The 17,791-nt window shown below is 40.8% G+C and overlaps 1 protein-coding gene across 2 annotated transcripts in view; it reads left to right on the top strand.

Annotated features, from left to right (window-relative positions):
* The window catches only part of GRIN2A (glutamate ionotropic receptor NMDA type subunit 2A), a 419,536-nt gene extending 409,845 nt beyond the window's left edge, over window positions 1-9,691 (top strand). The window contains exons 13-15 of one of the 2 annotated variants that reach the window (XM_063717183.1): window positions 3,256-3,494; window positions 7,423-8,599; window positions 8,943-9,138. In XM_063717183.1, the coding sequence (XP_063573253.1) occupies window positions 3,256-3,494; window positions 7,423-8,599; window positions 8,943-9,016 (1,490 nt within the window). In that variant the 3' untranslated portion in view covers window positions 9,017-9,138. Of the gene's footprint in view, window positions 1-3,255; window positions 3,495-7,422 lie in introns of both variants that reach the window. The other variant, XM_054533449.1, reaches the window with a different exon arrangement.
* The last annotated feature ends 8,100 nt before the right edge of the window (window positions 9,692-17,791 follow it).

The following is a 17,791-nucleotide window of genomic DNA, read 5'->3' as shown; positions in this document are numbered from 1 at the left end:
AGGGGAGAAGTCAATAGCACATTGTATTTCGAAAGGGATAGCATTGGTGTTTTTGTGAGAAGAGGAAGCAGCCGTGCAGGTGTGAGGTACATGGTGGGCAGAGAGATCTGGATGAGTTTGAGATAGTGTTGGTAGACAGTGAGATATTATTTCAAAGTCTCCCATGACCTTTGTGACTGTGTGAAAGCATGGGAGGCTGTTGGAAGAGAAGGAATCGAATCAAGATACCCTCTTCTCATCCCTTTACCTACACAACTGATTGATCAGCATCCATTTTTGTGGGTGAGGAACTTGAAAGGGGATGGATTTCCTATTTTTTTTTTAAAAAAACTCATTAACATGTATGCTTTTTTTCCGGTTAATACATTTGAGACCTGTAATGAGTCACTTAGTCTGTAAAAAGAAAACTAGGAAAATCTCTGTCCATCAAAGTGAAGAAAATGCAAGGAGGTTTACCATCTGTTTGAAGCTGTCAGTAAGAAATTAAAGCCCAAATGAGCACGTGAGTTCAAATGTATGCTACTTAAATGGTGTGGTAATCAAAGTAAAAATTTTTCCATACAAAAACTCATACATTGAAAATTCCTGGAACCATGGCAGTAGCAAACCCAGAAACTCTCTGTAGGGATGTTTCTATAGCCTAGTGTTCTTGGAAGTCCCATGGGGCTCAGAGGGAAAATAATTCTGCAGAAGAGTAACTCATGGTCAAAAGTTACAGACGTCACAAGGAAGTAACCCACCATGAGAGTCAGAACACACAGCAAACAGAGGAATGAGAATCCCAAGAACTAAGGTGGGGGTTGGGGGGAGTAATCTGAAAGACTAGAGGTTTAAAATTATTAAATATATAAAAGTTTTAAAAATCATAACAAAAGGGTGGGATATTATGATAAAAAGAACAGGCAGAACTGTAAAAGAACCAAATGAATATCACAATTAAAATAAATAAAATTAAAACATAAAGCTAAATATTACCAACAACAGAATAAATTAACAGGAAAATATATCTATTGGAAATCACCCAAATGCAGCACAGAGAGAAAAAAGAATGCCAATATTAAAACAAGGTAAATAACCTAGAGGAGAGAATGAAAAGTTCCACAGTATTTTAAAGTTTTCAGGAAAAAAAAAAAAAGATGGGACTATTATATGCCATTAGGGAATTGCAAATTGAAATAATGAGCTAGCACTACATCCCTATGAGAGTGGCTAAAACCCCAAACACTAACACTAACACTGACAATGCAAAGGGTGGTGAGGACTTGGAGCAACAGGAGCTCTCTCATTCATTGTTGATGGGAGTGCAAAATAGTACAGCCACTTTGGAAGAAAGTTTGGCAGTTTCCTACAAAGCTGAAACACAGACTTACTGTGTAATCTAGCAGTAATGCTCCTAGGTATTTACCCAAATGAATTGTAAAAACTGTACCACACTAATGCAAGACGTTAACAGGGAAAATTGAAGGGAGCGGGGAGAGGTAGTATATAGGAACTCTCTGTACTTTCTGTTCAGTTTTTCCGTAACTATAAAACCACTCTAAAAAATAAAATCTGTTAACTTTTTAAAAAAGATATGATGGGGAGAAGTAATATTCAAAGCCATAGCAGGTGAATTTTTGCCAGAACTGAAGTTTTAAGTATTCAGATTGAAGAATCATACTAAGTCCAGAGCCGAACCAATAAAACAACCCACACCTAGACTTCACACCAAAGACAAAGTGAAATTCTCAAAAGCAACTAGAGAGAAAATATGATTGCATAGAAAGTAAGGACAATTAGATGATTAGCCAACTTTTCAACAACTGCCATCCAGATCAGAACAAAATTTAACATCCTCAAAAGGTCTAGGAAAAATAATTGTCAACTTTGATTTTTATATTCAGCCATATCATTCAAGAGTGAGAACCAAAAACAATACATGCTAATTTCACATAACTTAAAAGACCAATATTAAATCAATCATTATGATTGACTTCTTCAAAGAGAATTGATATAAACATTTAGAGTATTTCATTAATTTTTCTCTGCATGTCCCCATTACATCTTAGAGATCATGTATATACATATACATATAAAATATAGTCATACTTTTCATTTAACATACGCATCTTCCTTGATTTTTAGTGTCCTTGAAAGATCATTTTTAAAGGCTGAATCACAGTCTAAGTGCCATAGTTTAGTGAATTGCTAGACAGCATAATTGCTAGATGTTTAGATCAGAGAATTTTCTGCTAAATGGCAACTGGATAGCACAGAAAAGAGGGACAGAATAATTCTAAGCATGCCTACTCTTTTCTTCCCCCCATTGGAAAAAACCACCTGGTTCTTTAATTGCCTACTGAAGTTGGGGGGTGGGGATAGTTTAGTTTGCAAGGGGCCATTCAGAGCCAGCTGGATGTCTCTTTTCAATTAAAGTTTTGTGCCCTAAGTATACTGCTCATGTGTGACTTTTCTAAGTAATCCTGAATGTTCTAAAGACAGAAAAAGAAACACATATATTTGAGGATTGCCATAGGCCAGGCACTGTGTTAGGCATTTTCTTCGCAACAGTAAATAGTAGCAAACATACCACTTATGAAAACTTACTATGATCTGGGTCCTTTAGGGATTTTATACATTCTCATCTCATTCAATCCTCATGGCGACTCTAGGAAGTATGTTCTATTATTATGCCTATTTCACAGACAGGATAACAGTAGCTCCGAGGCCATGCAGCTAGCAGATGATCAAGTCAGAATTGCAATGAAGTCTTTCTATTGTCACGTTCTGCCCTTTTATTCCCATGTCTTGTTCCAAGCTTGGGTGGGTGTTGGGGGCAGGGGTAAGGGAAAGCAAGGTCAGAAAAACATAATAATGATCCAAAAAAAAAGACGAAACTCCAAAAAACAAAACCAGGAACTGTGCTAACTTATATATATGATATATGTATATAATATATAATATATAAATACATATTAATAGAGAATAAGTTTGCTATACTCTAAGTTTGCTCTCTCTGTCTCTCTCTCTCTCTATATATATATATTCTCTATTTTTATATATAAATTTTGTCCTCACTGCAACAATATTAGGTAGGCTTTGTAATCATTATTATCTTCACTCAAGAAGTGAGCAAATGGAAACCCAGCAAACTCAGAAACTTGGCTTAAGGTTACATAGCTGTGAGTTGCACATCGTCTGTTCCAAACCCAGAAGCGTCTGCCCCAAAGTGCATGTTCTGGTCCTCACTGCCTGTGAATGTTGTGATCTGTCCAGGTGAGATGGAGGAGCTGGAGACCCTGTGGCTCACCGGGATCTGCCACAACGAGAAGAACGAGGTGATGAGCAGCCAGCTGGACATTGACAACATGGCGGGCGTGTTCTACATGCTGGCCGCCGCCATGGCCCTTAGCCTCATCACCTTCATCTGGGAGCACCTCTTCTACTGGAAGCTGCGCTTCTGTTTCACGGGCGTGTGCTCCGACCGGCCTGGGTTGCTCTTCTCCATCAGCAGGGTCAGTACCCCGGGTGGCTACTTTCTTGCAGCGCAAGCAGTTTTAGAAAAGCGTGTGGGTTCTTGACGTCTCAGTGGGGTCTGCCCTTCCTCCCCTTACCAGCCCTTCTTGGGCTTGTCAAAAAAGCATCCAGATTTTGTGCATTCGTAAGCCAGGTGTTGCAAACCCAGATGACTAAGGAAGGCAGAAAGGAAATGGGAGTGGGTGCAGCAGGCGGGACATGAGAAAAATAGCACAAATGACGTGAAACGGCAGCTAAACCTCAGTATCAAAGTGAGAGAACGATAGGGAATACTGAGGACTGTGGCCAACTGTATAACGTTTACCTCACCAGTAGCGGGCAGCCATCCTCAACTCCTGCTGAGTATTGTCTTATGGGAACGTAGGGTCAACATTATCAGGTCTTCTAGTTTTTTAAAAAGAGAAAATGTCATCTGATTTTGTTAGAAACTTTCCATTTTTAAATATTAGTAACTAATTCCATTTAAAAATTTTTTGGCCGGGCGCAGTGGCTCACACCTATAATCCCAGCACTTTGGGAAGCCCAGGCGGGCGGATCACGAGGTCATGAGATCGAGACCATCCTGGCTAACACGGTGAAACCCCCTCTCTACTAAAAACACAAAAAATTAGCCTGGCGCCTGTAGTCCCAGCTACCCCGGAGGCTGAGGCAGGAGAATGGCATGAACCCGGGAGGCGGAGCTTGCAGTGAGCCAAGATAGCACCACTACACTCCAGCTCCAGCCTGGGCGAAAGAGCGAGACTCCATCTCACAAAAAAAAAAATAAAAAATAAAAATAAATAAAAAACACTGGGCCAGACACAGCCAGCCTGTGGCTCCCATCGCTAGCACCAAGGTATGTTGTATAACACTACTAATGCTGCTATGCAAGATGTTACAATTTGTGTATGCATTGTAACAGAACATACACAACAAAACAAAATCTACTTGCAATGCTATGCAATATGCATACACATCTAACAAAACACAAAGAGCATGTGGAATGCAATAGCACATGAAATGAAACACAGGTGTAAAGTAACAGAAGAAAATGCACACGTATCAAGCAGAAAACAAAGTATACCTTCAACTCAACAAAAACAACAGCACAGAATACATATGTATCTACCTTCTTGTCCATATGTCCATTCATTCATTTCAGCCATCTATGCATCCATTTATTTATCCACTCATCTCTCTTATTTGCCCACCTTGTTTTTGTTTTTTTTTTTTTTTTTTTGGCCTTGGAAGAACTTCATTAATTAGGATTTGAAAAATGGTGAAAACTTTTTGGTTAAAAACATCTAATTGCAGCAAACCAACACAGCACATGTATACATATGTAACAAACCTGCATGTTGTGCACATGTACTCTAGAACTTAAAGTATAATAATAATAAAAAATAAATAAATAACACCTAATTTTATATGCTTTTGTTTACTGAGAAAGCTAAATAATTGCTTTAAAAATCAAATTTGTATATTCTTAGTATTTGCTAGTTTCAAGACCTGTGGAGATTCAGAAGGTACACATTAGTTTAGTGAGGAAGATTTATTTTCTCCATTCAGTTGCACTCCAAACTCGGGTTCTGTGCAAATACATATTTCCTAATTAGCTTGATGGCATCTAAACACATAGATTGCTTAAAAATAACAATGTACGTGCATAGAGCTAGGTATTATGCCAACGTTAAGCTAATTCTCCCAGCCAATTACCAAAGGCTTTTCATATCCAAATGATTCTGGGATTATCACCAAACAAATACACACTGTTGCGTTTACTTCTAAATCTTGCTTGTTTTTGGAAGAACATTTCCTCTATCTAAAACACCGCTAAGGAAGCCAAGTTGATTTATCAACATTTTAAGAAATGAAGTAAATCCATATCTTCCTTTCCAAAGGATGGGAATGGAAAGCAAACTGGGCAGCACAGGGCAGGCATTGTTGGTGGAGTTCCTTAATCAGGTAGAATTTGAACTTTGGCCTCTCCGTCCCTAGGGGAGAAGGACCTAAGTTTTATGGGAGGAATGTGCATTTATTTATTTATTTATTTATTTATTTATTTTGAGATGGAGTCTCCCTCTGTTGCCCAGGCTGAAGCGCAGTGGCTCATTTGTAAGATTTCCACATCCACAGTCTGGATGCTCCAGCAGCTCTGGAAGCAATGATGGCAGGGGCAGATGTTATTTTGTGGCAGGACGAACAGCCAACCACACATTATATATAGAAGGAGACCACAGATAAGTTTGCAGGAAGGCAGGAAAGGGTGTTATTTTGTGGCAGGACGAACAGCCAACCACACATTATATATAGAAGGAGACCACAGATAAGTTTGCAGGAAGGCAGGAAAGGGTGTAATGCCAGTTCCCTGGGCCTCAGGGGGCCTTCACCAACCATGAAGCTTGGGGTGGAGAGGATCAGAGAAAGAGCAGCTCAAACTTGCAACTGTAGGCTCTTGTGTTTATGGTTCCTTGAAGGCTGGAGTAGAGAGACTGTCTACTACAAGAAAAATGTAGCAGTGAAAATGAGTTGAGGCTGTCACAGTTCCGTGAGCATCCCTACAGGGTGAGCTCGTCCCCACCATGGGGAACCGATGGAGCCACCATTATCAGAGTCCACAGTTAATCACACATACTTTCCTGTAGTTTATGCCAAAGTCAGCAGCCACTGCCAATTCTGCCCTACAAACCCCTTCATAGTTTGGCTCCCTGTCAGCCTTGGGAAGACCAGGTCAAATCCTGCAGCCTTGATCTGACTGTTTCCTGTAGGTGCGGCTGCTGAAATCTGGGGTAGGTGTGGGGAGAAGCAGGGGAGGCCACAGATCAAAATGTTCCAGACGTTCTTTTGCCTGTTACCGTGGTATGAATCAAGGGCTTTTCCCTTGATAACAGTTAAACAGCTACTTTTAAGTGAACATAAACAGTTGTTTTCTAAAAGAAAGAAAGAGTAGAAAATGAGGAGACATATAGATGGAGGTGCTTGTATTCAGGCTGCCCAGGAGCCCTTAAGTCATTCAGTTCCCTGGATGGCTTTAAAGGCGGTGTCACTGTGTCATCAGAACTCTTCACTATGACTAGTAACCAAAACCCAGTTCTAACTACATTGAATAGACTCACACACAAACAAACACACAAGGAATAGATTGAGTGGATTAAGTAAAAAAGTTCAAGGGAGTGGCTCCAGGGGTTTAAACCATGTCTTTCTCTATCTCTTGGGCTCTACTTTTCACTGCAATGGCTTCACTGATAGGCTCACACCCACACATGATGGTAAGACTGCAACTCCTTCTAGTCAAGCATCCATATGTATCCCCCCCGCCAAAGAGTATGATGAGTCTCACATGAATTTCATGCCTTCCTTTAGATGAATCAATGTGTGCATGGAGAAGAGATTTTCTGATTGGCCACTTAGGACACATTCTTTGATTGTTAGCTTTTGCATAAGAGTAGGGGGTAATTCCAGAAAAGAATTAACAGTGGATGAACCTTTCATGCTGACTGTGTTTGTCAGTAGTTAACTCTCTGGTGCCTAAACTTTCAAAGATGATGCTGGGAAACTTTAATAAAAGCTTGGATTGGTGACCCAGGTGCTGGGAGGCTCAGTTATCTGTTCTTATATGCCACTTTGGAGACACTGAGGCATTGACAGTTGTATGAGCATCGGTTGATACCTTTTCTCAAACTCCATGTGTGACTCTTTGCAAAGGTGTCAGCTAATCTTGAGCCAGAGCAATAAGATAAACCCTATGCTTTGCAACTTGTCTCATACCTTTAAGAGACATTATCAGGATTCAGACTAAATTTTGCTGTTTCTCCAGGGCTCCTGCAAGAAGTACAAATCTCACCTTTGCAGGTAAAGTTCAAGTGCAAAGTGGTTTCATGTTCACTGCTGCTGCTGCTGACAGTGCTCTATGTTACTCCCCTACAGGGCATCTACAGCTGCATTCATGGAGTGCACATTGAAGAAAAGAAGAAGTCTCCAGACTTCAATCTGACGGGATCCCAGAGCAACATGTTAAAACTCCTCCGGTCAGCCAAAAACATTTCCAACATGTCCAACATGAACTCCTCAAGAATGGACTCACCCAAAAGAGCTGCTGACTTCATCCAAAGAGGTTCCCTCATCATGGACATGGTTTCAGATAAGGGGAATTTGATGTACTCAGACAACAGGTCCTTTCAGGGGAAAGAGAGCATTTTTGGAGACAACATGAACGAACTCCAAACATTTGTGGCCAACCGGCAGAAGGATAACCTCAATAACTATGTATTCCAGGGACAACATCCTCTTACTCTCAATGAGTCCAACCCTAACACGGTGGAGGTGGCCGTGAGCACAGAATCCAAAGTGAACTCTAGACCCCGGCAGCTTTGGAAGAAATCCATGGATTCCATACGCCAGGATTCACTATCCCAGAATCCAGTCTCCCAGAGGGATGAGGGAACAGCAGAGAATAGGACCCACTCCCTAAAGAGCCCTAGGTATCTTCCAGAAGAGATGGCCCATTCTGACATTTCAGAAACGTCAAATCGGGCCACGTGCCACAGGGAACCTGACAACAGTAAGAACCACAAAACCAAGGACAACTTTAAAAGGTCAGGGGCCTCCAAATACCCCAAGGACTGTAGTGAGGTCGAGCGCACCTACCTGAAAACCAAATCAAGCTCCCCCAGAGACAAGATCTACACTATTGATGGTGAGAAGGAGCCTGGTTTCCACTTAGATCCACCCCAGTTTGTTGAAAACGTGACCCTGCCCGAGAACGTGGACTTCCCAGACCCCTACCAGGATCACAGTGAAAACTTCCGCAAGGGGGACTCCACGCTGCCAATGAACCGGAACCCCTTGCATAATGAAGAGGGGCCTTCCAACAACGACCAGTATAAACTCTACTCCAAGCACTTCACCTTGAAAGACAAGGGTTCCCCGCACAGTGAGACCAGCGAGCGATACCGGCAGAACTCCACACACTGCAGAAGCTGCCTTTCCAACCTGCCCACCTATTCAGGCCACTTCACCATGAGGTCCCCCTTCAAGTGCGATGCCTGCCTGCGGATGGGGAACCTCTATGACATCGATGAAGACCAGATGCTTCAGGAGACAGGTAACCCAGCCACCGGGGAGCAGGTCTACCAGCAGGACTGGGCACAGAACAATGCCCTTCAATTACAAAAGAACAAGCTAAGGATTAGCCGTCAGCATTCCTACGATAACATTGTCGACAAACCTAGGGAGCTAGACCTTAGCAGGCCCTCCCGGAGCATAAGCCTCAAGGACAGGGAACGGCTTCTGGAGGGAAATTTTTACGGCAGCCTGTTTAGTGTCCCCTCAAGCAAACTCTCGGGGAAAAAAAGCTCCCTTTTCCCCCAAGGTCTGGAGGACAGCAAGAGGAGCAAGTCTCTCTTGCCAGACCACACCTCCGATAACCCTTTCCTCCACTCCCACAGGGATGACCAACGCTTGGTTATTGGGAGATGCCCCTCGGACCCTTACAAACACTCGTTGCCATCCCAGGCGGTGAATGACAGCTATCTTCGGTCGTCCTTGAGGTCAACGGCATCGTACTGTTCCAGGGACAGTCGGGGCCACAATGATGTGTATATTTCGGAGCATGTTATGCCTTATGCTGCAAATAAGAATAATATGTACTCTACCCCCAGGGTTTTAAATTCCTGCAGCAATAGACGCGTGTACAAGAAAATGCCTAGTATCGAATCTGATGTTTAAAAATCTTCCATTAATGTTTTATCTATAGGGAAATATACGTAATGGCCAACGTTCTGGAGGGTAAATGTTGGATGTCCAATAGTGCCCTGCTAAGAGGAAGAAGATGTAGGGAGGTATTTTGTTGTTGTTGTTGGCTCTTTTGCACATGGCTTCATGCCATAATCTTCCACTCAAGGAATCTTGTGAGGTGTGTGCTGAGCATGGCAGACACCAGATAGGTGAGTCCTTAACCAAAAATAACTAACTACATAAGGGCAAGTCTCCGGGACATGCCTACTGGGTATGTTGGCAATAATGATGCGTTGGATGCCAATGGTGATGTTATGATTTCCTATATTCCAAATTCCATTAAGGTCAGTCCACCATGTAATTTTCTCATCAGAAATGCCTAATGGTTTCTCTAATACAGAATAAGCAATATGGTATGCATGTAAACCTGACACAGACAAAATAAAAAGTTAAGAATGTATCTGCACTGTAGTGCGATTGACATGTGCAAGAGATTAGGAAGTTTGGCTCGTAACAGTTTCAGCTTTCTTGTTATGCCTTCCATCACAGCCCAGGCTCACCCCAAGAACTCCAGGCTCCCCCAAAGAATAGCAAATCAGTGTGTTCGTGGTGACTATGCTACCTTCACTATAGTTCATTTCCAAGACACATCTGGAGCCAAAGGCCCGAGGGACCCTCAGGTGGAGAGAGCTACAGGAATCTCTTTGGATGTTGATGTTGTGTTTCTCTCACCCTCGGCTTCGATGGTCTTGTTCAGAGCTGCATAAACTAACACATTTATGTCTCCGAGATCTAAGTGTGGATCTTCTGTCTGTGACACAGTGGCCATTGTAGTTTATCCCGAAGACGCCTATGTACGTAAGTTTGCATTTCATCCCTTCTGGTGATGACTCAGGGTTGTATAGTATCTGTTACCCCTTCCCTCCCAGAGTAACCATAACTCGTTGCATTTCCAAACAGCCATGGTGGTGTCCAATTAGCTGTGTATCGCTCTTCCCAGAGTTGTTAATGTGGTGACATGCACCAACAGCCGTATGTGTACTGTGATCTGTAAGAAGTACAATGCCATCTGTGTGCTGAAGGCTAGCATGGTTTTAGGTTTATCTTCCTTCACATCCAGAAATTCTGTTGGACACTCACTGCCACCCCAACCTCCTCAAATCAAAAGCCTTCAAAACACGAGGCACTCTTGGATCTACCCTGAGTATCCTCCAAACTGTGGATACAGTTTAGTGAGACAAGTGATTTCTCCCTTCTGAGTTATTCTCTATGTTGGTGGCAAACCACTTCATAGCACCAACAGAGATATAGGAAAAATTCCTCAAAGTATTTGTCATTTCTGAGTCACCTGCATTATCCCATTCTTATTCTACTGAAAGCTGTGCATATGTGACATGAAATGATACCCATTTTTTTTAAAGTTAGAGACAGAGAGGGGAATACTTATGCATGGGGAGCCTGTTAGCACAGTGCCTGCCACAAAAAAAAGTGCCCCCGACAAGATAGTTGCTATGTTATGACACTTTATCAGATCAGGATTTCTAGTTTAAAAATTAAATATCATAAAACCAGCAAATAATATTAACTAAACCTTTTATATAGTTCTACTCTGTTAATTAGTGTATTTCATGTACATGAATATTTTTGAAGTATTTGGGATAACTAGCCATCAGTGTTTGCAGAAGACCTCAGTCTCTTTCCGGCCATTACGGAAACACTAAGCTAATGTAGACTCGCCTGGCCATTTCCTGGTTTCCTCCTGCATTCTGCTTTACATTCTTGAAGAAAGGGATAAAGTGGCAGGTTGAAAAATTATCCCATTTCTTCTCCTCATGGTGTGCGTTCTGTTTTGTAAGTATTATTTTCTTGCATGTGGGCAAGTGTCAGGGATGATTCTCTTAAAGCTCAAGGATGCATGGAATAGCTCCATCTTTGGGAAAGTACGCCTGACCTACAGTGTTCCTATAATGATGAAAAATGGTTGCAATAAATTTCAGGGTCAGTGATAGGGAGACAGGGGAGGCAGTGGGTGAGAGGAGCTTCCTTTCATTTTTGAAAGGCAGAAGGGGCTGACTAGGTGCTGGGGATGCATGTGCTTGAAAATGACATTTCCCGGATGCTGTACCTCTTCTGCCCCAAGACCCAGCCATGGAGAAGCCTGGATCGAAGGGCCTGGAATAGTCACCCCAACTTCTGATCCTAAATCTAAATTTCCATGACTGTGTAGCGTTTTAGCCCTTTCTACCTTCTGCCCTTCCTGTGCATTCCAGACCTTTATCCGCCCCAGCAAGGATCACCTCCATTTCCTCATGAGTCTGGGATGTTTTGACATGAATGAATTAAAAAGTCTTTCCAGAATACAGAACAGTGATTTTTCGTCAAGCCAAAGAGGGTTTCTATCTTCCTCTGGTGTCCTCTAAACCCAGGGCGCTGCCAAATGCCACAGAGACCTCCAGGGAGAGTGAGAGTTATATTTGGACTGACTTCATCAGTCAGAAAGCCTTCCCCTAACAGCAGCATTATTTCTGCTATTAACCCCATACATCTCTGGATAAAGAAACTGAAAACGTGGCCTTTGGAAGAATCAACAGTAATGTTGTGAAAAAATATATATATTCTTTTCACTGCCCAAGGTGTTTTTTAAATAAATAATCAGAAATGTTATGCTACACAAAGTTTATGGTTTCCCTTCTCTACTAATTCACTGACTCTTCAATGTGATGATCCCAAGCCAAAAAAAAAAAAAGAAAAAAAAATCAACTACTGATCAGATGGTCAATTTCTAAGGAAAAGATGTAGAGTTATTCAAAGGTCATCTAAGTCAGTTCAGTTTTTGCAAAAAGAATATCAGGAATGTAACGTCCAGTGGTAAATGGAACCCACAGTATGAGAAGTAACAAGAATTAAATAGGAAGCCTGAGACTATAGATCCATCACAGAAGATTCCTGTAACATATCCCAGCTCTGAGATCTTAGATTTGTTGATGGCAAGGAGCCCAAATTTCTGAACACAAATGCCCGAGTTTCAGCTGGCTTAAGTCAGAGCTGGCATCCATAATGATATTTTGTTAATTCTAATTGGTTTTCCCCACTTGAGAAGGACCCAACTGGTCCTCAGATAGGTACACTTGAATGCAAATGGTTGTGTCTCTGTCCATGGGTAATAGCACACACATGCAACCAATTTAAAATACTCTGGGTAAGAGAGTCTTCTAGAGCATAAACTGTACTTGAGAAACCTTTGTGCTTCTGGAAAATGGGTTTCATCATCCTTACATCTGCTGGTTGTTAGGCCACTTATGGTTTCAATGCTCTGAGCTGGCAAGTCCCTATAGGTCTATCTTTCTGCCAGGGAGACTTGCAGGATTATAATCTCATAATCTCACCACTCATTACTGTTTTGTCCTCTGCAAATCTCTCTGCATTATTTTAGCCAGCACCATGACTGGGCATCCATGGATTACTCTTGATTTTTCTCTTCCCTGATTCACAGGATGCCAGAGAGTCTTCGTATTTAGCTTTTCTGGTGAAAGCATTAAAATTCACACACTGCAGCAAAATCTGTCAAATCATTTCACGCTTATTTTCTGGGGAGAAAAAAAGAAAATTACACCTTGTTTACAAATGAAATAGTTTCACTTAAATGGGACTCTAGCCAAGGTAGTTAATTAGTCAAAAGATCCACGGCTGTCATATAGTCACACATTGTTTATTCTATTTGATATGTCGACCACCGATGTGTATTTAATATTCTGCATCCTTCTCAGGAAATGACAAATGCCCTGAATTATTTGCAAATAGAATTGCTAATGAAAAAGAAAAAAATGTTGATGTTAATTAAATGGTGATTAAAAATTTATCTCCTTTAAATCTAAAAAGTGCAGCTTTAATAATCAGTTGTCATATAAATAAGTACCTTGTACTGAAATCCCTTGCGGTTTAAGACCTAAATAAACACTAATTTGAGAAATCTAAATACCTTACAGAGGAGCTGGATATATTCGTTAACATTATGCACATTCCTGTACTATTTCTTTGTGCATAGCTGTTGTGCATGAATCCTTGAAAAGGGGACATGCGTTGTTTCTGAAATGGAGCCTGTTTGTCTTAACCATGGCTATAGTAGACATGATTGGACTCAAAGAAAAAGAAGTTTGAGTAGGTGGAAGCTAAATGTGTTGGTTGATATTTAATGAGTGAAGGGTTCTATGTAAAGGCAATTTTCCTTCCAAAAGTACTGTTTCTTTTCACTGGAGACAAAATTAGACCTTTCCAGATACCCCATCTCTTTTTGGTGAACAGGGTTGAAAGTGATGTGGGGTCTATACTTGAAAAGTTCTCCCAATATGCAGTTACTGTTTCCCATTCAATCCTATACATTGTACTATGTTCATATCTAATTGTATCAGATGAGGTCAGCTTGCCACTTGATATAGATCAGAGATGATCAAATGCACTTATCCTGTGAATACAACTGCTTGTGTACACATGTACATAATATACATGCTTGATTTCTACAATTCACACGTAAGTGTATTATCCAAATAAAATTGTACATATTGTAAAGTTTATGTTAAAAATTAAATGGTGATGATGGTATTAACACATGGAAAACCCATTCTGGTTATTTTTATGGGAGGATATTTCTGTAGAGAGGGCACTATATTTTTTTAATCTCAGTTGTAGGGAGGATGACAGAGCCTAAGTAGAATTTGGGTGTTGGCGTTCTTGGCCCCTTCTTTAAAAAACAAAACTCTGGGATGAGGGGTATAGAATATATTCTGCTCACATTTGCTTCTGAAGAGAATGCCGATATGGACTTGTGTGTGATTTCCTTAAACACATCAAAGGGCATAGATTTCCTATTTAAACTCCTTATCCTCTTTCCTCACCTGCACTGTCTCTGTGCCCAGCAATACTTTCAGTATAGTATTAGCTAGAAGTGCCTGCCCAGAAGGGTCTTAGAAAAAGAGAGTTTGTAGAACCACACCAAAAATTAGGAGAAGGGGAGGAGAGATGAGAAAAATGAAGTTTACAAATGGGCAGTCGCCTGTTTAAGATCAAGTTAGAGAGTATCAGAGCGAGGATTAGATCCAAGACATGGTTCAATTTCTGGCTCGATTCTCTGACCGGGCTGACTTATTTCTAGGTTTCTTTCAAGGGGACACTCCTGAGTACCTCTGAAATAAGAGCCAGAGATCCCCATAAAGCTGCCCTGGCTTTTTTTTTTTTTTTTTGCCTCTTGCCCTAGAAAGACCTACGCATGCTTCTTTGAAATTGGTTTTCCTTTAAACTCCCTCACAATCCCTGTCTTAAAGTTCGTAGAAGAGAAAACTTTTTTCAGAGACCATCTCCTTAGGAAAAATCAACAGGGATATTGTTTAAAACCTCAGACTGAAGATAAAAGGCTGGCAGTGACCATTGAAATAATTGAGTTCTATGTACCATGCATTGAGGAAGAACCAAGCACGTTGACCAGCTAATAGGATTTCACTGAATGTCCACTTTATTTTGAAAGCCAGTTTGGGATTGTGGGGGAGGGGATGCAAAATAAGTAGAAAATATAGTCTCTTCCTATGAGTAGCTTATGGTTTAGAAGTTCAGTTCTCTAATGCAAAGGATAACCAAGGACCCATGAAATGCAAACAGAGACTAAACAGCAAAAATTAGAAATGACAACTAAAGTTGTAGCCAGGAAAAAAAAAATAATCTGATTCTATGAGCATACCTTTTTTTTTTTTTTTTTTTAAAGTCGTTCCCTAAACCTTTAAGTAACTCTGGAGAATAGAGTTAGTGCTCCCGGAAATGCACTTGATTTATTTTAATCTTCAAATAATGTGCTTAGGAGACCCAGGAGCTGCTAACCAGGTGAACACACTCACACTCCTACATTTTTGCACAGGAAGGCTTTGGTCTGGTTCCAACCAGTTCTCCAATCCTTGCCAAATCATGCCTCTTCCCAGCCTTGCGTTATGACATGTGCCTCAAGAAAAGGTTGAAAAAATTCCCCAAAGGATTAGAAAATAGACCATGTTGTAAAAAGACGAAGCATTTCCCTAAAGCTTTTTTGTTTGGTTTTGTTTTTGACGTTTGAAGAACCCTTTTGATAGACCAGGGTATGAATGTATCGGGGAAGGGTAGAGGGAGAATTCTTTATCGAGTTCCAAGTGCCTACTGTTGTGGCTGACAAAAGAGAAGGCATCAGGTTCCCTAGAGAGAAAATGGGGCAGAGATGGCAAAAGGAATATGGGTGTATTTCAGGAAGGATGGTGAGGTGGAGATGGAGATTTTGTCACTCTGTCCATCCCATTCTGTGCATTCTTGGAATGTTATATTTTCTGCTTATCGCAAGTACTTGCCATGGATCTGCAACTGAATTTGAAAATATCAAAATATATCTAAATTGAGTGTAGGTGATATTCTAGGCATATCCTAGAATGTGATCCTCAAAATAACCTTAAGACATAAATATGATTACTCCCATTTCACAGATAAGGAAACTGAGGCTCAGGTTTTTCTCAGCCTCATCAGCAACTAGAATTAGCTAGTAAATCCCTAACGTTAGACATATTCTCAAAGTGCCTGGTCTCCTCCAGGGAGGTCAGAATAGAAGTCAGAAAGAGAGGTCTGCTCTTTTGAGATTCCTGGGCATATACCCTTGAGTGTCAGCCTCTGTGACAGGGAAGTTTGTTAGGGTCTTACCGCTCGTTGCCTGATTTGTGTGTATGGAGAATTTCTGGGGATCTCACCTCTGTTCATAGTTCCTTCTGAGACTTGAACACTGTTTGTGTCTCCCTTTCATATGCTTGCACTCAGCATTTAAAAAAAAAATCCTGGGGAGTTATTTTCTCTACTTAGCATGTGCCTAATCTTAAATATCTCTTTCCTAATGTCTCATCTTTTTATCAGTCAACATCAGGGCTAATTCCATTAAACATATGTACATAGTACATGTTCTGATGTGTGTGGGTATGCACACACACAGCCACGTGGCCCTCCATTAAAGTCCTCCTAAATATTGTGACCCGTGTTCAAAGAGGTGATATTATTTGCAAGTTGACTATTCCTCCTATTTCATGTCTATGTTTGATTATCTTTGCCAGGCAGATGGAATGAGTTTCAGAGGTGGGACAGGGAATAGGAAATAGAGTTTCTGCATGAATGATGGAGAGCTTTGGTAGTCAGAATGATTGAGGACCAGCTATTAAAATGTTGATATTGTTTTCCTTCTTGGTCTGTTCTTTTTTTTTTTCTTTTCCAAATTGTCTTAGAGATAATTCCCTGCTCACTTAGCATTAGGATAGTGACGGTTATTCTGTCCCACTGAAGAGTGTTGAATTGGAACGCTTCCACCGGGCTTTATAGGTACACTATGGCCTAGTGTTTAACATATCCTGCAGGCATGCCGCTGAGCACACACTGCCTTTCCTGCATTCCCCCCTCTCCATGGTCTAAGCCACATTTCTTTCCTGGCATTTATATTTACTGAGAGGTGAGGGGTGAATTAGGCCCATTTGATGGATGAGGACACTATGGGGGGATGTGAAGGAATGTCTTTCTGGGAGTCTCCATGAATTCTCTGGAGAGTTAGCTAACTTAACGCAAGTGAAGTGCTAGTCTATGAGAAAAACTTCTCAGCTGTTTTCATCTTTCAAGCTGGCAGTAAAAAGCCTTTTAAGACAGAAAGACTATTATTTGTTATTTGGAGATCCTGTTGTTGGGTCTACAAGTGCGTGACCATGTTCTCCTTGGAATGTTGAGCTATGCAGAAATGGAGCATTCCAAAGAACAATTTGACCAATAGCATTTCTTCTCTGGAGGTTGTATTTCAAAGCATGCAACTCTCCAGGGAACCAGAACTAAATTGTTTAAAATGAAGTCATTCCTCAGATTAACTTCCTCAGATAAAGTGTCAGCAGTCTGAAGAAAGGAAGAAGACAAAACTGAGATTATCACTCATAATTCTCTCTTACTTACTATGTCAGCTAAACAATGAGTTTGCATTTTTGCAATCCTAGAACATTCTTCATTAGCCCTGGGTCATGACCTCTTCCAGTTAATTCTGTTTCACACCTTTAGGAAAGATTTAAGATGAACCTTCAATAGGATATTAACATAACTCGTAGCCAATACCACAGCTGCCTTTCAAATTAATGAGGTTAATTGTTCTCCAGCAAACATGAGTTTGTCTTTGGCATTTTAAATGCTTCCCATTGATCTGACATTTTGCTGTTTCAAGTTTTAAAGGGCTCAAATCAAAGACTATTGATAACTGAGCAAAGAGCGAAGATCCAGAAATACGAAAACATTGTCTTTTTTTTTCCATGAAAAACAATCACAGCCTTTTGAATTCAATCGAAATTTCTACATTAGCCATCTAAGACTTATTGAATTATTTCTGTTCTCAGTCAAACTAATTCAAGTGAATGAACAGTATTGACTTTTAAAATCTTTTTTAAATCTTTTTAAATCTTTAGTTTATTAAGTTTGTAGACACAGCTCTGGGGCCATGACCACTTACATAAATGTTTCAGTTTAAAAACAAAAGATTCAGGCCTCT

This window comes from Pongo abelii, chromosome 18 (genome assembly GCF_028885655.2).
Source record: "Pongo abelii isolate AG06213 chromosome 18, NHGRI_mPonAbe1-v2.0_pri, whole genome shotgun sequence".
NCBI lineage: Eukaryota > Metazoa > Chordata > Mammalia > Primates > Hominidae > Pongo > Pongo abelii.
The sequence above is the reverse complement of the archived record's forward strand: the minus strand, read 5'-3'. Positions and strand labels throughout refer to the sequence as shown.